The 22,841-nt window shown below is 32.3% G+C and overlaps 2 protein-coding genes across 10 annotated transcripts; one reads left to right on the top strand and one right to left on the bottom strand.

The window, feature by feature from the left end:
* The first annotated feature begins 1,183 nt into the window (after positions 1 to 1,183).
* LOC100646259 (trichohyalin) lies at positions 1,184 to 18,855 on the top strand. 9 transcript variants are annotated; one of them, XM_048407756.1, is made up of 31 exons: positions 1,185 to 1,516; positions 2,868 to 3,044; positions 5,616 to 5,714; positions 6,022 to 6,111; positions 9,206 to 9,354; positions 9,444 to 9,532; positions 10,414 to 10,497; positions 10,677 to 10,842; positions 11,117 to 11,342; positions 12,306 to 12,392; positions 13,257 to 13,410; positions 13,468 to 13,597; positions 13,740 to 13,958; positions 14,065 to 14,238; positions 14,334 to 14,494; positions 14,581 to 14,863; positions 14,923 to 15,052; positions 15,129 to 15,243; positions 15,348 to 15,470; positions 15,551 to 15,898; positions 16,050 to 16,220; positions 16,314 to 16,469; positions 16,534 to 16,641; positions 16,714 to 16,989; positions 17,070 to 17,124; positions 17,186 to 17,327; positions 17,406 to 17,517; positions 17,603 to 17,709; positions 17,825 to 17,969; positions 18,052 to 18,149; positions 18,479 to 18,855. In XM_048407756.1, the coding sequence occupies exons 3-31, from the start codon at positions 5,617 to 5,619 to the stop codon at positions 18,549 to 18,551; spliced, it is 4,269 nt and encodes a 1,422-aa protein (XP_048263713.1). In that variant the 5' UTR covers positions 1,185 to 1,516; positions 2,868 to 3,044; position 5,616; the 3' UTR covers positions 18,552 to 18,855. The 9 variants fall into 9 exon arrangements, with proteins under 9 accessions (XP_048263716.1, XP_048263713.1, XP_048263714.1 ...); XM_048407758.1 differs by having other exon boundaries at positions 1,187 to 1,516; positions 14,938 to 15,052; XM_048407759.1 differs by lacking the exon at positions 10,414 to 10,497 and having other exon boundaries at positions 1,184 to 1,516.
* Positions 18,448 to 22,503, bottom strand: LOC100646381 (G patch domain-containing protein 1 homolog). Its single transcript, XM_012310198.3, has 4 exons — positions 21,988 to 22,503; positions 21,530 to 21,908; positions 21,243 to 21,467; positions 18,448 to 21,167 (listed from the first exon to the last, which is right to left on the bottom strand). Exons 1-4 carry the CDS (start codon positions 22,049 to 22,051, stop codon positions 18,926 to 18,928), a joined length of 2,910 nt encoding a protein of 969 aa, XP_012165588.2. The 5' UTR covers positions 22,052 to 22,503; the 3' UTR covers positions 18,448 to 18,925.
* Between the last annotated feature and the right edge of the window lie 338 nt (positions 22,504 to 22,841).

Here is a 22,841-nt window from a genome sequence, read left to right as displayed (position 1 = left end):
GCTTTGTTAAGAAACTATAACAAAAATTCGAAATAACAACGTATAGATTTTCGTTCGATAGCATAAGAACAGATTAGCAATATTTATCTGATTTGTTTATAGAAGCTGTGTAAATCCTTAATATATATCAGGAATTAATGCAAAAATATTTATAATTTATGCTCAATAAAATTCAAGGAAATCAACGAGAAATTTGCAATAAATTCAATATCTGACAGGTGCCAAAGGTGTATTTATAAGAATGGACGACACTGAAATGAAACTAACGTACGTATATATCGTCAATTGTTATTTCGAATTTTTGTCATAATTTTATAACGAAGTATTTTTTAGCTTATGTTTATATGATATTCTTACTTATTTTCACTTGTAGATTCTATTGGCAAAGTTATACGGAAAAAGTAAGGATCTTCTGTATACAATACAACCTTAAAAAATAGAATTTAAATAGAGAATCGTTTCCTACAAATTATAATGAATATGAAGTTTTATATATATTAGGTCATTCCATAAGTTCGTGCCGACTTTTGTGTATACATTTCATGTGTCGATTTATAAACATACGGCGATAAGGGACCAATGCACTTGAAAAATGGGAAGAAGTTGTACAACGAGAGGGGGATTGCATTTTTTCATGAAACTGAAAGGTATGTAAACAATCTATATATATATAACCGCTCGAAAAACGGAACGAACTTATGGGATGATCTAATATATATATTATATACATTCTGTACACTCTTGTATCTTTAAATTTCACATAAATGCATAAAAATCCACAGTCTAGTTATTGGTATATATTACATATGTAGGGTACTAATAACATTTCTTTCATATTTTTCTAAAACTTCAGATTATATTTAAAAAGTACGATTAGATCGATCATAACCAAAAGAACGCAGCAGGGTTAATTGTGTAAGAGAATCCAGGTATAGAAATCCTCCCTTGTTAACTGGCCAGATGCGGCATTGCTTCTGTAGATACCTTTAACCCCACGCGTACGCGTATGTGTGCACAAAATACTCGTAAAGAAGCGCACTATATTTATAGCTAGAGATAAATATACATTTTGGCAGCGATTCAAATTATCATACGTGCGAGTCCGAAGCGAGTAACGGCCTAACCCTCGTAATAGCAGCACCGTGTTAGTGGTATTAGTGACGTCTATGGACGTTGTGATCGTCGCAACTACCTAGAGAACAAAAATAAGGAAAAAGAAGAAATCAGTGCGTCAGTGAAAAACGTCGAAACATGTAAACGAACCGTGAATGTTAAAAAATAGAGGAACGCTTTGAACAAGTGCACTCGTTACGCCTAGTGATCGGTTACAAGATTACAATTATACTTATGTTGTTCGTTTATTATATTCGTTTAATATGAGACTAGAAGGTTTCCTCATATTTTGTATCCTCGAAATGAAAGATGTGCTCGCGAAAAATGCGTTTGAGCATTTTTAACAACGCTTAGGACAAATTTAATCCCACCCGCCTGCTGCATTTGGGTGAACATCGATCAAGTAAGTACTTACACGCTGATCGATATGGAATTGCATAAGATCAAATCGAGTTCGAAAGCGGGAGAAAGAGAGAAATCTTATGTGTGTTCGATTGTTTAAATAAGAGGAGTGTTTTATGGAATGCGATTCAGAGTCGGATTAAAGTTTTTGAGAATGGAAACTACATATTGACTCAGCAGAGACTCCTTTCATAGAAAAATATTTGTTTGGAAAGAAAGTAAGTTTAAAGATCGTATTCTATGCGTTAAAATGCAATTGGCGATTTTTGTTATGGAATTCGAAAACATGAAGTGTTAAAAGCGTGAAGTTTTTTGGGGAGAAGAACATCGATTCGGTGTGAATTCAATGATTGTAATACGAAGATCTTATTGGATCGATGTTTCTTAATTGGATATATCGATCGTATAAAAACTCCAGCATATATAATAAAGCGATGCAAACTAGTTTTAATCCAATGATTAAGTTTGTTTATGACAAAAAGTCTGTTAGACGTTGATAATATATGTTCATTTAAGCTAAATGTATACTAAATAATATCGAAATCGAAAAATTTGATACCGAGTGAACATAAAAGAGTAACGAGATTGCACATTCCATATTGATTAATAGACTGTAGACGTTTATGCAAATTCGTACTTTTATCCAAATAATTAAAGAACTGAAACCTGAATAGAGATATATTTCATCTACTATCATAACATGTGCTTCATTTTGAATATTTTATATATTGGATTTTTTGGAAGTTCGTAGCGAAATTTATTTAAATTTATTAACAATTTAAAGATATTGCATATTTATGAAATTAGTATATCGATAAACAATACTTGCACCATATATTTTTATAATTTTCCATTACTATTATTGAATGCTTTCCGCATTAATTTTTTCTAATATAATATACAGAATATAAGAGAATAAATTAACTAGTTAAAACACTATGAATTTTCCAAACAGCTCAATATTTCTTCATATTACGTGCATTCTGTAAAGTAAATCTTTTACTTCTCAATGTTCTATAAATGCATAAATATTCACAGTTAGATTACAAATAAAAAAGTATTTATTTATTTTTTCCACAAATTTATTATTAGAAATCGGACAAATAATAGCACCGTTGATGGATAAAAGACAATTTGGAACCGCGTTGACACACAAGCTGTAGATTCCATCAAGGTTTCCTAAACGTACATTATAACTATTTGTTCTATAAAACATAGTTTCGAGCTGAATTTCATTTATCCCTTGCCAAGTATTTCGCGATTCGTCGAAAACCAAGCCTCACCTTAAGTCTCGTCTTCACTGCTTACGAAACTTATTCTCTTATTATATTAATTCAAGGTTTTATTTTTAGGTAAATTCTGCTAGCATCAATATCGATTGTTCGTTGAGCAAGCCTTTATACCTGTTAGAATCGTGAAAGGCACATCGAAATATATCTGCGCCCCATTTACGAGATATGCTCTGCTGGAAATCGTCGAGATTTCCGATTACCAACTTCGTATATTTCTCACGTAACTCGTTTATGGTGGTACGACACAGTTTATCATGATCCCCGTGATGTATCACATGTCACCGTTCTTGTTCCTACTCGCTGTCTTACACTTGCACTGTCGGTCATGAATATTAAAACATTAACTGATATTTAATACAAATTATATGTTTTTTACTGTTTTTATCTTCTATGTATCTTATTATAAACCTATTATTTATTAATAATTTAAAATACTGAGTAAAGTAAAATGTGTTAAAATCCTTCAATGAATGTACCTGTTCCAATATTTATGGCTGGCAACGTGTATTAACTATGATTAAAGTAAATGAAAAGCAAATTATTTATCTATACTACTAGTATATAAAATCTAATACTTCATATATATATGTGTGTATGTCATATGTATATGTTGACATCTTGACACTAATGATTTATTTTTTTATTTACAAACAGCACGACACCAGGGTCCAAATTCATCGGTTATTTATGTGTAATGAGCTACGTCTTGCAACTGGTTATGCACTCTGGAGCTTTAAACCGTTTCGGATATATGTAGACATACATGTGGCGAAAAATTTGAATCACTTTGAACAGATTTTATATTTAACTCTCTTAAAGATCTTAATAAATCTTGAATATTTAAAGTTTGGTTAAGTCTTGATAGATTTGATAGGTTTCAATGTTTTGAAAGTTTGGAGGTATTCAATATCTTATAATATACACATAACCATATACTGAATAATCATCAAGCTTTGAAATCTATTGAGAGTTTCAAGATTAATCAAAATTTTAAAGATCTATAGAAGTTACAAAAAGTATTTGCACAGATCCTTATTTTTAATCAGGTTCTACATCCATTTTCATAGTATTAAGTGTTTATTGTCATATAAAAGCATGTACTATTAAATGATGCAAATTTAATATATGTAATTGGTCTAATTAACCAGCGTGTAAATACTTCTTATAACTACTACACTAAGTTCCAAGATTCAACATCTATCAGCATCTCCAACTTAGAAGTTTCAAGAATTATAGGAATCATCTTTAAAGTGATTCGAATTATCATACTATTGAAAAACTTGGAATCGTTTCGAACGCTCCCCACTAACCGTCAACCGTAACGTCTCCCTGGACGAGCGAAAATATTCTTGTTCTATCGAAAAACCACTTCTACAAGCATGCATCGCGTTATCTCGCATCATGTAAACTGACGTCGTGTCTAAGTGTCGATTTAACCTATGTGTTGCACTGCACGCGACTAGAAGTATGACATGCCAAACATCTACGATATTTACCTATTGTATAACAGAAAGCTACTAAGTACACTTCCGGACAAACAAATAACATATAGCACAAATTCGGAAAATTTTATTGAATAACAAGCAGAAATACAAAGATATATTTTATTAACTTAAAAGCTAGTTTTTATTAGGTTGTCCGAATATATATGTGTCTTTCTTTTACAGGCCCGTTTTTTACAATGATGCATCTTTACAAACATGAAACCTAATCTGTCGAACGTTGTGATCTTTATTTTGATAGAACAAAATTGATTATACGTAATTCAATAAAATAATATAAAATGGAAAATATTGTGCATCCATTATTTCCTTATAAAACGAAAGAAACTTTTTGGACGACCTAATATTAATACCACTATATAGTACTGAAGTGAAAATTAATATCTTTCCTGCAAAATTAGAAATATGACAAAATGATAGCACATGCTGAAAAGGGAAATTTACTCAGATTCACTAAAGATATTGTCATGTTAATATTTCGTATAACTTCCTTTATTTGTTACAACTGCTGTCATTCTTTTTGATGACTAGCTGATGATGAATAGCTTTTGAAATTGAATTTTTTTTATTTGAATTGTATATTTTTATAAACTGCTCTTACTGACTTACCCCAACAATTTTCTATCATATTTAGATCGGATGACCTTGCTGGCCATTCTAAAACTTAAATCTTTTTCTCAACAAAGTACTTGTCCCCCGACTGTGCGGTGTGACCGCGGCATTATTTTGTTGGAATAAGCATTTTTCTCCTCAATACGTACTGTATGTGCTTGTATTTATTGGTTGATCAAGTCAATATACTTTATACTATTCGTTTTTCCAATTAACAGATGTCCGTAAGAAGCAAAGGCTGGAATTTGCCGCAAAGCATTTAAAATAAATTGAAAGCTGGAGAAATGACTGACGAGAAAAGATTAATTGATGGTTTAAATAGGTGGAAGTATGTATTTGTATCATGATTTACAGACGGAAGAGAAATTTGCAAGTTGTCTACAAATGGGTAAAAACGCAATGGTGTGGATCACAATTGGGTATTGTGGGAAGACGAAAATTGTATTTATTATGGGAAAAATATTTGTTTTCATTTCAAAACTATTTCAAAATATAAATGTATTCATTTCAGAACTATAGACATTAAAAACTAATTGTTAAGTTAATGAAATATATTTTTGTATTTCTGCTTGTTATTCAATAAAATTTTCCAATTCTGTGCCATGTGTTTCTTATCCGGAAGTGCATGTTTATATTGAGAAGATCACTTGCATTGTGTTTCGTAACGATTCATATTTCTCGTTTTCACATGTAGAATGCACCACATGTATTCCTCGAAGAAAGGAGATCCTCTCTGTCCACTTGGTTTCCATCCGCAAGTACGATGGCCAACCCGTTGCAAAAGATGCTTCAGGTATCACTTAGTCGCTTATTTCTATCATTGTAAAACTTATGTATATACAATGGCAACAAGAAATATTTGCACATAATCTTATTTTCCAATGAAGCAGTTTACTAAATTTTATCTTCATAATACCAAATTTTTGTAGTACGAAGGTGGTATTAAATAATACAAAATTTAATATACTTAGATCTAATTAATTAATATCTAAATAGAATGGTGCAAATACTTTTCGTAGTCACTGCAGTTAAAGAGTAGAAAGAAAAGATATTAGATCTGGCTAAAAAGGCTTGAATAATCATAATAAAAACATGTTTAGAGATTACAAGGAGCACGGAGGCAAAAAAGATAGCTTGAGGGATATCACATCGTCGTCACCTAGTTTATCGTACAAGCAATCTTCAGGCCGGTAAGTGATTAATATTACAGATGTTTATGTATTTATGCAAGAGTGCAAGTAGTTGATGTAAAAATATGTGCATATAAATAATGATAATATATGGTAATATATGTGTAATGTAAACGATTAAACCTTGAATACATGTTACAATATATGATATGTATTAAAGTATGTACATAAAAAATTCTATAGAATTTGTTAAATAATTATTTAGAAAGCTGCCACCATTTTGGATTTTGATGATTTTTTTAATATATTAGAGAAATCAACATTTTAAAAAACTTTTTCTTTTTCATGTTACCATTGGGCTCTTTTAGTTTTCGAGACATATAGTTGCAAAAAATCTGTTGATACCACTACATTGAACTCTACCTCCAATTGTGCGTACGTGACAGCGTAAGTGTATTCGTTGCCGGTCATTGGTTTACAGATAAACTTCACAGATAAAATGACACTTGACCCCAACCTATATAAACTATAAACAAATCATACGAATTAGGTTTGACTTAGGCGTCATTGTGTGTGTGAAGTTTAACTGTGAAGCGGGCGGTAAACAATACTAGCGCTTACGCTGTCACGGACGCACAATTGGAAGTAGAATTTAATGTAATGATATCGGCAGTTTTTTTGCAAATATCTTGGAAATTAAGATCAAATGACGGTTACATATATTACAAAAGCTTATTCAGAATTATGCTGTCAACAACATATTAAAACACCATCGAAATCCAAGATGATGACAGCTTATTACCGAAAATCGCATTGAATACAAACTTTTTAACTTAGTTACTATATTTTGGTAATTGTATAACTAAACGTATAACTCCATTAGCAAAATCATAATTTGAGTATATTAAAAATTACACGAGCCTCTTACAATTCATTCAAATGACTACATGATATAATAAGGGAAAAATTCTACCCGTTTAAAGTACGTACACACACATACACGCGTGCGCGCGCACGCGCGTATGTGACGTTAGATCACTCTAAAAAAGCGACTGTACGTGTCAAGGTCTCTCAAGAGGGTGACTTGGCGACAAGCTCGATTATAGAGCTATGTGCAGACTACAGACGACGCGAGGGCTACGAAGCAGATCCACGAGGTTGTCTCCGGACGAGCCAATGCCAATGGTTGTCGGCTTTTTGGCGAGATCAAAGGTGCGACTTCAGCTTTGTAAATACAGACAGAGATAGTGCGAGACACTGCTTCTACCTTGCAGGAGCCGGAGCTGGAGCTACACATTTCGCAAAAAAGCCGACAATCACTGGCCCGCCCGAAGGTAGTCTCGTGGGTTTGTCTTACAGGCCTCGCACTACCTGTACATAATTTTAAGGAGTGGATATATAGATTTGAGAGAGCTCTAGGAGCTGCGAATATTATAATTTCGAAGTTCAGAGTTCGGAGTTCGCAGAAACACACGCACGACCGATGACCTGACGTCATGTGGCGCGTGTATAGTATAGAGTAGTAAGAATGGTTTAGAAAAATCTGGTCACGGAGTGAGGAAAGTGGCGAACTTCGTGGCAAAAGGACTGACTCGAACAGCTCAGCACTTATCCCATAACCTTGAAGGCAAAAAGTCATTTAGCGAAATTTATTCGTAGTATATACATATGCGCAACATATGGAAAATAAGGAACAAAAATAAGCATAGAAAGGAGAAATAATTATTGGAACCATTCACTGAAATTGTGATTATGGGCATATCAAAAGTCGAAAGTTATAACAGGCTGATTGTAATATCATTTGCATTCGTTAACCCGCAATTATAGGATCACAGAATGATTATACATATAATATGTACAGGGTGTTTCTAGCAACTAGGACAGATCATAACTCTGATCCAAGTAAAGTTAAAGGAAAATTTTGCACTGTTTAACATTCTCTACCGTGCTAACTAGTTCTTTCGCAGATGCAATTGCACTCTTTTTTTAACACTATAATTTTTTATAAACCATTCGACGCACTTTTTTACAAAAAGATATTGAAGTACTTGGGTCGAAAAATGATTAATTTAAAAGATATTTCAATTGCAATTTCGTAAAACGTTGCATACGAAAAAAAAAGAAAGAACGCGAAGAACACTAAATTTGGTGAAATTTAAATTGAAATTATTTCGTAATACATTTCAACTTTATGTCAAACTTCCAATTTTAGATTTTAGAAAAGTAAACGAGTCCCACTTTTTTTACTTTTTTTACGTTCCCTATAACTAACATAGATATTATTATCCATTCATCTAAAATGAGTAAATTTTAGCAGCATATGTATTAAAAATTGAGTCTTTTTTAGATGAGTATGCAATAATATGCAATGATGTAGATGAATATGCGATGATAACTATAATCATAATAGCATGAAGTTTAGTTATATCCTATATCTTACAAGTTACAAGCAGACGTCATTTTAAAATCGTGGAGCTTCGATAGTTAAAATAATAGAATCTTAAGATACACCGAAACTATCTTCTATCGGAATTGGAGAAACTAACCAGAATCACCAAGGAAAGGTACCAAAATATAATGACTCCAGGCTCAAAATACCGAAATAGTCTGAGCTGGTCTTTCGATATGATTCTGGGATATAAAACCCATAACTATTTTATGGTGGATTTTAGCTCTAGCCAAAGTATTTTACAATTTAAAGGACTCTGATCCAACATTTGCTCTGTCGTTTCATGATTCAATTAATCTGAAATTTTATCCAAAGCTTCATCTAGATTTACGTGTACGACTTTATTACCTTTATTCGGTTAAATAGATTTTTCACCTCATAATTTGAACTAATGTTTGGTATAAGAGCACGACAAGTAAATGAAAACCATACGATAAATAAACGCTATTGTACAATAATTATATAATTATTATAAAAAATTAGTTATCGTATTTAAGATAACAGTTGTAAAACTGAGAGTATTCAGTGAAAAACAGTGTGCAGTAATGTTCTCTAAGCACTTCTGATAATGTAACAAAAATATTCCAGATAAAAGTTGATCTGTATTGAATCAATTACAAATTGCGATAACATCGTCAAATTTGATTCGTAGGAATTTTTAATAGGAGGTTATATCAAATGTTCACAATAATACTTGTGTCGTAGATCTGCCGAGAATGGAAAACGTGGTTGGTCTTCAGCGACAAATTTGGCAAAGGATGACTTTAGAGCAAGCTCAGAGTCATCGCACGCAGCAGCTGGTTGGACTTCGCTCATGGATCTTTCTGCTATCGACAACGAAGAGAGATTGGAAGGTACTTACATATAATAAATATTGCTTTTTATCAAGATTATCGATAAGCGTGTTTTTTCTTTGTTGTCAAATTCATACCGTTATTTGCAGATAGGAGGCCAACTAAGTTACAAATTAAGGAGGTTATAGATAACAGCAATGAGAGCGCCTCAGAAAATGACGTCGAATTCATAATCCAGGTAAATTTTCAATCGCTGTGAGATTTTGTGAGTTTTAAATGTTGCTTATCGCAATGTTGTAACTTTTATCTTGTTATAACTAGGATTTGTTGATGTATATGTATACATATATGAATAAGAGCTAATTTGGTTTCAATTGAATATTTATTTCTAAATATTTATGCGTTTAAGCTTTTAAAATCAATTAACTTAGTTAAATGACTGTTCCATTTTGATATCAGTCTATAATAATCATTTATGTGTAACTACGTTATCGACTTGCTATAGAAAAGAGTGAAACATCTGAAATATCTTCACTTCTGAAACATCTATAAAAATTTAATCTATAAATAAGTTCTTCATTACAAAACTTGTAATATATAACAATAACAATGTCAAAATTCAAGATAAGATTATTTTAACTCCCTCTTGAATAAGCGATACTGTTAAATAATATTTTATTAGAAACCCTACCAAGCAATTTCCTGAGAAATTTCCTTTTCTTTAATTTATATAATTTTTCTACCAAACTAACGATATACGTATAAACAAAAATTTGGAGCTTCTTAACAGAACCATTTTCATTCAACTCGCAATCAAACTGCTGGAATGTTTTCAATTATTTGTATATGTGTGTACGTTGTACATTTACGACAGCAAATTTAACCACACTTGAACTTCTCAAGAAGATCTCATAACTTTGCTCATTGAATGGAGCGTTCACCAAAATGTATACACGTGATTACACCACGTAAACAACTTTCTTTTTACCGCTATCAATTCTTACGACAGTTATTACTTAATCTGACTATGTTTACCTTTTAGTGCTTCACGAAAGAAAAGTTAATAATCGTACATGGAAAAATTGAATTTCCTTGTTGTACATTGCTTTTTCTATTCAGGTGAAGAAGTCGAAGACTGGTTCTTCGAAAAGCAGCGAAAAAAATGGAGAACGACGAATGGCAAGCGAAGAATGGACGGAAAAAGTAACCATAACAGCATTCTTCATTTCGTTTCTAATCTTTCTTACTAATCGGTTTATATACATATATGTAGTATGCTTGTAGCAATAATAATCTTACAATTAGTGCTATAGATAAGATTGATAGTTATCCACACGAGTGTGAAAATTAAAAGAATAACGGTGGAATTTTATTATCGTTAGAGCGAGGTAGAACAGTTAAGGTTACAAGTAAAAGAATTGCAAGCACGATGCGAGAGGGCGGAAAAGGAGAAGAGCGAGATCCTGATGAGGCGATTAGCAACTATGGAAACCATATCGAGTAAAGCTGCACCGAATGAAGTACAGAAATTACAGAAGAAGAATGAAGGTATTACCCATGAAAAATGAATAAATTAATATATAAAAATTAGAAAATATAAATTTTTACAAAATTTATGATAAGAAATGGAGAAATTTTTAACGATGCTTTTGGAAATTTGCTAATATAATAGAAACTAATATTTAACTATTTGAAATTTAAAATTTGGAAGTGTTTTTGTTATAGTAAACAGTAAATTATTGTTAATTGCTAATTTATCTAATCTTTCAATTCTGGATAATTTAATTACTTGAGAAATGATAATAATATTAATAATATTCAGCGCTCACGCAAGAAAAGAACAGTTTATTGACCAAGATAAGAGACCTGGAGAAAGAAGTGAACTCGAAAACGTTTAGAGGAGAACGAGACCGGGAAAAGGATGAGCTACGTTCGAAATTAAAGGCAGCAGAAAATTTATGCGAGAGTTTGATGGATGACAACGAAGATATGAAGAAAGAAATACGGCAATTGGAGGAAGAGATATACGAACTGCAAGATACCTTTAGGTAATTTTACGTTTTCATATCTTTAAATACAAGTACATTTTTTCTACATGCATGTTTACCGTGGCTTCTTTTTCAGTTCATAATAATTCTCTTTTTATTGTTTAAAACCATGTTTCAAACCTGTTTACTATCAAAGTAAATGTGTATAATTTAATTATTTTTATTGTATGTACCACTGAAGTAAAGTTTTATAAGCTTTCAAGAGAAATTTTCAAGCAAAAAAAAAATTCGATTTAACGCCCTGTAATTTCATGCGTAGTGCAATCTTTGTAACATTTTAAGACAAAAAAACAAATAAATTAAATAATTATGAAACCAAGAATACATATTTTAAGTGTGAAGTGATCATCGTGTGTAGGAAAAGAAAGATTCCACTGCATTTTACTAACTGATTTGTTTGAATTCGAATTGATTAACTAATCAGTACAGAAGTTGATTGATCACAACAGCGAATTACGACTCGCCCTCCTGTGATCCTTTTCGTGTTTATCAATAACATATATGTCTGTTTGTATTAATAAACGCGACCAATATTGACACGATACGATGCGAGATATTTTCGTACAATATTATCATATCATAGAAAAGAACAAAGGAAGAGTTTATCAACTTGGAAGAAACACGAAACCGTGTTCAGAAATGAAAATATCTTGAAGGGGCTCGAAAACAGTGGATTTCCACTTACTGCAGCTGGAACCAGAAGCAGATAAAACAAAGAAACATTCTAAATTGGAATAATCTTTTGGAAGGAATGATCTAAAACAGATAAAATATTAAATGAAATAGTCAGAAAAGTAAATCGAATTTTTTTCATGATTCGCACTCAGGAGGAACGCTTAAGCAAAAGATACAAAATAAAGGAGATATCTAATTAAAGCTGTCGCCTCTACCACGTAATGTCTACGAAGAAAGGACACACAGCCCAAAAATGTTTAGCAAAATGAGCTATCTGAATTGTTGCAGGACGTCGATTTGGACGGAAGATTCCAACACAAGAACGGCACTGTTTTTCGCCAAAAGCTGGATCGAACGTGGACGTTTCGTTGCTTGGTAAAATGAATACATATTTGACCACATTTTATTTTTGACCGTTCTTTGTGATCGAGGAAGATTTTCGAACGAATAAACGCGAGACCCATCTAATGAATCTTAAGAGCAAAGGAACGAGATATATGTATAATGAAATAGCATTTTTAACGTAGACAGCAGTAATGTGGAACGTTATACTGTCATCGAACCCTTTCGATTTTTGTACACTTACCACGCGTATGCTTCCTCCTGCTTACGCCCATCCTGAATGGCATTTCGGCTTCCGTTTGATTAAATGTATACGTGACCAATTAACTCAGGTAATTATAACACGCTACTGAACTTCATGGAACTGGATAATCTATAAAAGAATATGAATAATTACCTACAGATGGAATAAATTATTTGGAAATTATAAACGAAAATTAAATATCCTGAAACTTATGAATATAATAACTTGAATGTTCTTTAGAATATCTAGAGTATCGTTTTTGAAAATATTTAGACTTATCTTAAAATTTGAAATTTGTATATGATGATATCGACCAATTTAGGTAATTACTACGGTATAGATGTTTATGCATTCGTGAGAAATTTAAATGTACAGGAACGTACTGAATGTCTATAATATTAAAAAATAGATAGAAAATATCCAAAGAAAGATACTGATTATAATATTTATGGGGTGAAACAAATCTCTATATAGGTTTTATTTCTTTAATTATATTTTTAAAAAAATATAAATTTGCATTAACATCTGCAATCAGGTCTAGTAATCACTTTGGGAATTTTTTATTGAATCGATTTTATCCGGTTCCAATATACTATAGTCTTTGGATAGAAATTTCGTCGAGACTCTTAAGAATAGTATTTCGTATTGTTAAGGGATGAGCAAGCGGACGAGCACGTTCGTTTGCGAAAAAGTTTGGAACAGTCGAATAAGAATTGTCGAATCTTGTCGTTTAAACTGAGGAAAGTTGAGCGGAAGGTGGAAGAACTAGAAACTGAGAAAGCTACTCTGGAAAAGAAATACGAAGAGGCAAGTTTCCGTATAAAGCTCAAATGAGACATTAGTAATAAAAGTATTTTATTTTAGGTGAAGAAAGTTGAAGAAACGTTGCAAAAGGTTAAAGGAGAATTCCAAACTAGGCCTCTGAAAAAGGCGACTGAATTTACAACTAAAGTACAATTGAAGAAGATGGTGGAAGAGATGGAAAAAGAAATAGGTTCATTCTAAACTAAAAGACTACTTGTATTATATAATGATATTAAGAATAATCTAGAGATAAAATATAAATAAGCGAAGAAAAATTTATCTTAATTCACCATCTTAATCATAATATTAAATAAATGAATTGTATTCTTTAGGAGATATGATGACTGTCTTCACGAATATTTCTGATGGCAAAGAGGTGAACATTCAGGACATGAAAATCAAGGATAACCACGGGAAATACGACAAACTCTCAAAGGAGCATGAATTACTTAAGGAAAAGCTCGATTCTGTTATGAAAGAGTTGTTAGATGAGAAAGAAAAGAAGAAATTCAGTACTAAAGTCGAGGAAAAAAATACGGATTTGCAAAACAGTAAGTATTTCAATTATTTTAAACATACATTTCCTATTAACGTGTTCATATTAACATATTGAATAAGTCACTTGTAGTAAATCTATTCTGGTATGAAATACTTTAGTAAAAAAGAAATTGGAGGAGGCAGTGACATTGAGAGAAAACGAAAGGAAGACATGGGACCAGGAAAAGACAGCACTGCTCGAGGAGAAAGAGAAGCTAAAATCGAAACTTCTCTCTCTATCTGCGGAGAAACTTAAAGTGTATAACGAAACTGTACAATTGAAAAAGGATCTAGGTAAAAAAGTTATCATAAATAAAATACTAAATTTTTCTATCAATAACAATTATTTTCTAAATTAATCTTTTTTCTTTTTTCCTGCTTCTGTATAGAAACAGCTAAGACATCAGAAAACGAAGGTGCAAAGTTGGAGAAAACGATAAACGATTTGAAGAAAGAATTGCTTTTGGAAAAAGATAAATCGAAGAAGCTACAAGATGATTTGTCAGGATATACGGAACGAGAGTCGAAAATGAAACAATCAATGACATCAGTAACTATCTTTTTAGATAAAAATTACATTAGTTAAATAATTAAAAACGCCATTAATATAAATATTAACATAATATTATAATGCAGATTGAACAAACAAAAACTAAGCTCGATACTGAGTTAAAACGCTTGAAGAAGGAATTAGAAAACACAAAAACCTCCAATTCCGCGAAAATAAATGATCTGACTAGGGAGGTCTCGGAATTAAAGAAAGAAAAGGAAAAATTGTTATCTCAAGTCGATCAAGAGAAAGAATCAAAGGAGAGTGAAGTAGCTACCTTGAAAAAGAAGATCAGTGCATTGGAGAAAACAGGATTGAACACGAAACGGATGAATGAATTGAGGCAGACGTACAATGAAAAGATTCTGAGTAAGTTACTTCACTATGGCGACACGAGAAACATCAGAAAAGTCTACATAAGATAACAGTGGCCTATATTTTAGATTTGGAGAACGAGCTCAAGAAAGGACAACTGGAATATGATAATCTGAATGACAAATACAAGGAATTGACGAATTTGAAAAAGCAATTCGATTTGGATAATGAGTCGCTTAATAGGTAATGGGTAATACGCTTAATTAATTACAATGAAACAAAATATTTTTAATTATTTCTATATCATATCTAAATATAGCAAATTACGAGAACAAAATATAGAGCTGATAGGTGTTCGTAGAGAATTGGAATCAATGCGACAGTCAATGAAAATAAAAGAAAGCGAATGGCGATCAGAAAGATCAGCTCTAGAAGTGAGTATAAAATAATATAATTAACTATTATATCTGCTATTTTGAAGAATATTACAATTTTCTTTAATTAATTATAAAAAATTATCTTTAATATAAATTTCCAGAATCGTATACGAGAGAGTGAACTGCCAAACAAAGCATTGATAACAGATTTGAATAATGACATAAGCAATTTGAAAAAAGAAAACAATACATTAGTAACGCGATTAGAAGATTTAAGAAAAGCGGTAAGAAAATTAAGTTATACATATTTATTTAACAGCATAAACTATGTAATAAGTTTTGTTTTAAAATATATACTTTGCAGAACGACGACCTTTCTGACAAACTGAAGGACTATGAAGCAGTATCAAAAATCCATCAAGCTCTGACACCAGACACAACAGCTTTGGAGTCGGAGATACGAAAATTGAAAAACGCCCTTGAAAACATGGAGAAAGCAAAGAAAGCTGATTTAGCTCAATGCAAAATGCGTTATGAGCATAGAATAACTGCTATCAACGACGAAATTCAAGCTATTCAAAATCAATTGTCTAGGTACAAACGCGAGCGCGATACATATAAACATATGTTAGAAGGTGCTCAAAAAACTATCGCAGAATTAAAGTCTGCTAAAGGTAGACAGTCGAACGCATCTTCTGGGAAATCTGACGAGGTTGGTTATTTTTAATCTTTTTCTTTTTACCCTCCATCATTACGCTCACTTCCCTGGATCTATTTGTATGTTACATCAAGAGTGATTACTTTTAACTCAATTTAAAAGCAATCCTTACATTTTTATTTATACAACATCTCTCATTTTTTAGGAAGAAGAACTATCTAGTGCCAGTAAATTGGTTCTAGAAACGCAGATTAATAGCTTAGAAGACGAGCTTTCTGAAGCAAGATTAGAAGCATCCAGATTGAAAGCTGAATTGGTATCTGAAAAGTCAGCGAGTCATGTTAAAGTATCTGAACTGCAGTCGCGAATTAACGAGGTATTTAAATGTTTTCTACAGTAACTTATCGATGATTTAAAATACATTTGCACACTATTCATTTTTCTTTTTATTTTTATCTTGTAATTTTAGCTCGAAGAAGAGAAAGTGCTCACTAGTGGTAGAACGAAGATTCCAGGACTGAAAGTTCGTATGGAGTTAGCGTGGCAAAAAGAAAGAGAGGAGCATCAGAGATTATTGCAAGAGACCGCTACTCTGGCGAGGGATTTGCGACAAACTCTATTCGAAGTACATGTTAAAATAGAATTAATGTTATTAACATAAAGAACCTAAACAAATGATATTTTTGTAGATTGAAAGAGAACGTTCCAAGGAAAGGCTGGAGAATAAGAGACGACAAGATCAATTGAAAAAGGTGTACGACGAAGAGAAAGAAGAAAGCAAGAAGAAATTGTTAGAAGTAAATAAAATTTTGGATTGTCATTCTGCTTCCTTCCGATTCTGAGATGTTTGAAAATATTAATTTTTTCAGTTACAATGCGATTTGCTCGAATTAAGGGACGCTCACGCAAAATTAAGGACCAGTAACGAAAAAATGAGACGCGAAAAGGAACGTCATGAGAAGGAGAGAGAAGAACTCAAAGATGTAATATTGAAAAAATGTAAACAAGAACAGATTGAATTGCGAAATCTGAATGTATTGATGCAACAAGTCAATGACTTGATGAAACTTTTCCCCGAATTGAACGGTATAGCAGAAAATGGAACTGCGAATACTTATACACCGACTCCACCAAGACGATTAAAGGTATATTAAATTTACAAATTCAATAAAAAAATAATAAGTAAACTAAATCAATACGATAAATAATTATTTTCGTAATATAGGGACCAAAATCGAGGGAATCATCACCACTGTCGGATTCGAGAAGCGATATAAGAGGTAATTATTAATATTATTAAATCTTCAATCTTTAGATGAATAATGTCAAATTTATTAATAGGTTCAAATTCTCAATTTATTGAGAGAACAGAAAAATTAGAGTATACCGTTAAAAAATTAATGGATGTGGCAAAAGAACTGAAAGAATCGAAAAAATCTGCGGACGAAGTAAATACAACACGATTGAAGAAACTTGGCAAGAGGTATTTATTACTAACAGTGACCGTTTGTTTTCTTTAATGAAAACCTAGATACTCATATACAGTAAATCAATTTTATAGATCAACATCCGTGGAAAGCGATCCCGGGAAAGGTATAACAACATCTCGTTCGAAACCACGTTTGAAGAGAAAGAGTTTATCTTTAGAACAGACATCAGTACGAAATGAAGAAGTATGTTATTGTTCTAATGCTGTTAAGTTTTCGATAATAGGTATATTAAAAAGATATTAGCATTTATTCATTCACAATTGTACAGTCACGTATTTGGGGCACTGATAGCAACATGTCCAGTTTGCAATCATTAGAAAGTTCAGATGCTGAAGGACGAGCACAAAGTTTGCAGAGAGATTCCAGTGTTGACAGGTAATTCGATAATCATCCCCTCAATTTTGTTTGTTTCCTAACGCATAATTTGAATATTCATTGACTAAGAACATCAGGAAAAAAAACTAATAATTAAAATTCTTATAATACATAGTCGCCTCTCTACCGGTTCTACTAAAAGCGAAATGTTGGAGCGAGAAAAAAAGCATAGTAAAGGTATAATAAAAAAGATTACAACTAAATTGACTAAATCAGCCAGTGTGGATGATCCAAATATTTCTATGGACCTTTCTCTTCAAGTAAGTAAACAACGCCATTATTTGTTTAAAAGAGACTATTATACCAATAACTTTAAAATTATTTCCTTTTTTGTTGCTGCAGACATCGGGATCCGAAACAAGCATCAATGAGAAGACTGAAAAGAAAAATCTAAAGAAAAAATTAACAGACATGTTCAAGAGAGGATCAAGAAGCGGCAGGTATGTTTCTATTTAAAACAAAAATTAAAAAATTAAATAGTGAGAAAAATCTATTATATTTTAAACGGGCATTGTTAATAATTGATGGAATTATACAAAAGATTTAAGTTCGAACATATTTTTAAAAATATCATTCCTAGAATATTAAAAAAGATGAATAAATAATAAATTATAATAATATATGTACATATACATGTATATACGAATTACTAATGTAATGGTGAAATTGTTGAAATTACTAATGTAAAGGTGAAATTAACTCTGAAATTAGGGTCAGTGGCAGAAAATTTTCATTGAATAAAATCGTAATGATGTTCTTATATTTTCAGTGTAGAGAAGAAGATAAGTTCTACGAATCATAGTAGGCCAGCATCGAGAAACTCCACAACGTCGAACAAATAATTCGATTATAAATTCCGAGGAAAGTATGTCATTATAGATACTATACTATTATTCAATTGTAATGACAACAAATAATTCTGAACACCGAATAATACAAAAATAAGGGTTTGCTCACTTGTGTGTATTGGAACATATACAAAGTACACAACAAAAGGATGTACATATATGTATTCATGTATGTATATATCAACACATCCCTTTACTCTCTTAATAACAGATTTGCAGAAGCATTTTCAAATATTTCATTAAATATGTACAAGGCACCATATTATGATGCAAATAAAATGAAACATACAATAAATAATCAACGGATATATTTGCTCCATCGACATCTTCTTCATGTAATTCCTTCGCTATTCCAATTATTTCCTACATCACGAACTACGCTTTTCTTTCTTTGATTTCCGCTTATGTTTCGAACTTTTGTGTTCTTTGTGTTTGTGCTTTTTCTTCTCCTTTTTGGACTTCTTCACTTTCTCCACCCATACACCAGAAACTTTAGAGTCTACTTTAGGTTTTGGTACTACAACACTTCTAAACACAGGCTTCAAAGCTTGCGAACTGGACGCTTCTGGGGTTGCATTTTCAGATTTTAATAATCTCGAAGGAAGAGCAGGTCCATACACATCCAATAATAATCGAGCTTCTGGGGGATTGAAATTAGAATCATCTTCTTTGGGTTCAATCCCTAATTCAGAATCTACTATGTTTATGTCTTTTTCTTTACTCGTTGTTTCATTTGTTTGCATACTATTTTTTGTATTAGTAACTAAGCTATCGAGATCCACCTTTGCAAAAATTCCTCTAGGTGGGGAGGTGTTCCTATTTACATTTACCTCGCTTGGAACTTTACCAATCAAAACAGATTTCACGGCTTCGCTGTCTAGGCTTTCATCTGGCTCGGAATCAGATTCCTCGCTACTACTTAAGAAAATTGCTTTAAAAAGATCCTTCTTTTCTTCTGATTTACTTTTTGATGTAGGTTTCGTTGTAGTATTGATATCTTCTTCAGTTTTATCCTGTTGATCTATAGTCTCTGTTATTCTATTTGCATCAAAGTTATTGTCCAGATTTTGTTTGTCTTCGAATATTGTCGATGAGGTTTCTGGAACTTCTTTTCCAAAAACTTTTTCATAAGATACTTCAAAATTTCTCATTTTCTCTGACACAGGTTCGAAAATTTGATGATTATAAAAAGATATATTATTACTCATTTTAATGTTGGAATCCGTATTGTTAATAGCGCCTTTTTCTGTATTGTCAATAATGTTTTGGCCCGTATTTTCAATACTGCTTTTGTCTTTTGACGATGTACTTACTTCATTTACTTCTTGCGACGCCCGTAAAAACTTCGTAGAATTATTCCAATCAAAGGAATCGAAGATGGAAAACCTTGTTGACCTTTTCTGCATCTCAGGTTGAGCACAACCAACTTTTGGCTCTGGAATATTGAATCTCTTACAAACTATGCTCGCTGGCTTCCATTCCACTCGCTCCCGAGTTAATTTCCCGAACATTTTCATTTTTACAGCCTGTTTCATTTCATCCTCCTGGCTAAATTTTACAGAAACATTTGAATTCGTGGAATCAGAAGCACTTGTACATTTACTCCCAGTATATTCATTTGTTGGTTGCCCAACCAGTTTTACTGCTTGTTCGAATTCAATTCGTTCATGTTCTCTGTCCCATTCTGTCATAGATAATGGCTGTATACTTTCAAGCTTATTTTTCTCTCCTTCTTTTACGAAAAGTAAATATTGTTCAAATCGTCTTTGTTTATCAGAATCAGAAAAATATGGTTTCACATTGCTATTCTTCACAGAATCATCTTGATCCAATTTACTTTGTCCCTCAAAAGTCAAAGAGGAATCTTTAAATTCTTCTAATCTTTTTAAACTTCCATCAGAATCTTTATTGGATCCAACGACACCTCCTTTAACAAAACTTTGTGCGTTCAATTTTTCCATCCATGATACAGCTGCCTTAGCTTGTAGATTTTCTTCTTTCCGCCTTTCTTCCGTTTGCTGTTTCCAACGTAAATTTAACGTATTTGAAATGATATTGGAAGCAACTGATGGTACCGAATTTGAATGCGTTTCGGATGTCTTTTTCGCATTGCATGTATCTTCTAATATTTTAGCTCTATCCGCGGCTGTGAGATCTTTGCGCTTCCCATTCTCTGTTCTACGAGAAATATTATCAATCGGAGGATAAAATCTGCTCTTCCTAGCTGTATGTACTGGTACAAAATTCTTAGGCAATTCCGGAGGTGGAAAAATATTTTTCAATTCTAATTTATTCTCTGCCAATACAAAGCCTTCTAAACAGTTGTAGCTTAAATTTCTCGAACTACTATCCTCAGACCATCTTGTTTTGATTTTCCGTTCAGGACCTAAGGAAAAGTCGTAACGTGACATATCTTCTCTCTCGTATATATCTTCATCATCGGCTTCGAATGCGCCAACTCCAAATGCTTGTCCATGTATCGATAATTTTTTGTTCTTATCCTGAATGCTAAATGCTGGAGTTTCAAATAAATTTACATGTCCAGACAATATGGTTCTTCTATCTAAACCACTGTATCCTATGCCAAAATAATTGTCTTTTGGGTTACATCTGTAGAAATGAAGCAAAGTTAATATATGTATCTTATTTTGCCTATCAAAATTATATACAACATTTTGAATTTACCTAAATGGCTCATAGTCATCAGGTGCAAATGTAACATTCCGATAATCATCTTCTGAATCATCAGAGCTATTTTCTGAACTTGCCTTCCTAGATCCCTGCTGCATATCTTTTAGCTTCTCATTTCTTTTTTCAATTTTAGCTTTCTCCCTTTTTGTAAGTCTTGATCCTACTCCCTGACCTGGTCTCCACCCCATTTTCTTTAGTAACATAATACCAACTGTTTCCCTATTATATCAAACATTTATTATTGGTATTAATATGATGTAAAAAAGTAAAGGAACACTTACTTCACTGGCTTCAAAAGCTCCTTCAATACTGGAGTACCAGGAATAGGACCACTGTTGTCACGAGTGATTCTCTCGCGTTTTGTACCTCTTTGACTACATTCCATATAATCCTCCGTAGCACGAATCCCTGTTGGTGCAATTCCAAATTCACTTGTATCCTCCTCATCCATAAAATCTTCTGGACGCTGAGTAATACTTCCAGCTTTGCTACTTCTAGAAGATTTAAATCGTTGTGGCCTCCAACCATCTCTTGTACCAACAGTATTAAAGTATCCAGCAGAGAAACCACCCGTAAATGCACCATGAAATCTACGTCTACCTTGTGCATCATATGCATATTGATCTTCAATCATCATTGGTTTCTTCCTTGGTACATTGTCTACAATAATTGCATGTGAAAATAAAATACTGTACTATCAATATTTTATTTTTATATCCTCCAAAATATCTTTACTAACCTTCATCAATTGGTTCAAGGGGGATTCCAAAAGTAACATAATTTTCGTTCTCAGAATCACTCATTTTTTCAATATCTAATAGTCAATTTTTAACATTTAATGGTAGAACTTATTCTTCATTCATAGCGTGTCTAACTGTCAAGAGTAATTCATATGAGGTTAGAAAATATATACACAACGAATGTACTGTTTCTTTGATTTTCAATTAACTTTGTGTCGCCTCATTCTAATAGAATATATATGTACTTAAAACAGATTATATACTGATAAAATACAAATAAAATAAGATATTTAGAAAATACATCAATGTTTTTGAACCAACTAACTAAACTGTACTTTATTCAACGAGTTGAGCCATAAGAAGTAAACACAATTGGTCACGTGATCAGATATTCTAATGATATTAGTGGATAATACGGTCATATATACAGAAATGAGTAGATTCGCTTCATGGGTACAGAAATATGTTCCTAGGTCTTTCATCATCTCTGATGTAGACAATATATAGTCCTGAACTGTAATGTGGGCTACGATCATATAAGTACTGCTCACTGCTCGTCTGTTTTTTGAATCGAGAAATATCAAAATGGATGGCAAGAGAAGGTCTCGTCCTGCGCATGATAACGCTATATATATATATATATATACATAGATATTATGAATAACTCCTCAATCGTCTCTGTCTGTTTCATAAAATGAAATCTATTCTTGCCTTCCATCTTGATCTTTTTTCAACTCAAATTGGTTGGTCTTCCAACTGGATTCCATGGACCAGAGATATTAACTGGACAGATTGTAGTTTAGTTATTTTAATCTTTTTTTCTGGCTGTCATGTTATGTTGGTAACAAATACT

The sequence above is a fragment of the Bombus terrestris genome, chromosome 7 (assembly GCF_910591885.1).
Source record: "Bombus terrestris chromosome 7, iyBomTerr1.2, whole genome shotgun sequence".
Classification (NCBI taxonomy): Eukaryota; Metazoa; Arthropoda; class Insecta; order Hymenoptera; family Apidae; genus Bombus; species Bombus terrestris.
Note: the sequence above shows the minus strand (reverse complement) of the source record. Positions and strands in the feature narration are given on the sequence as shown.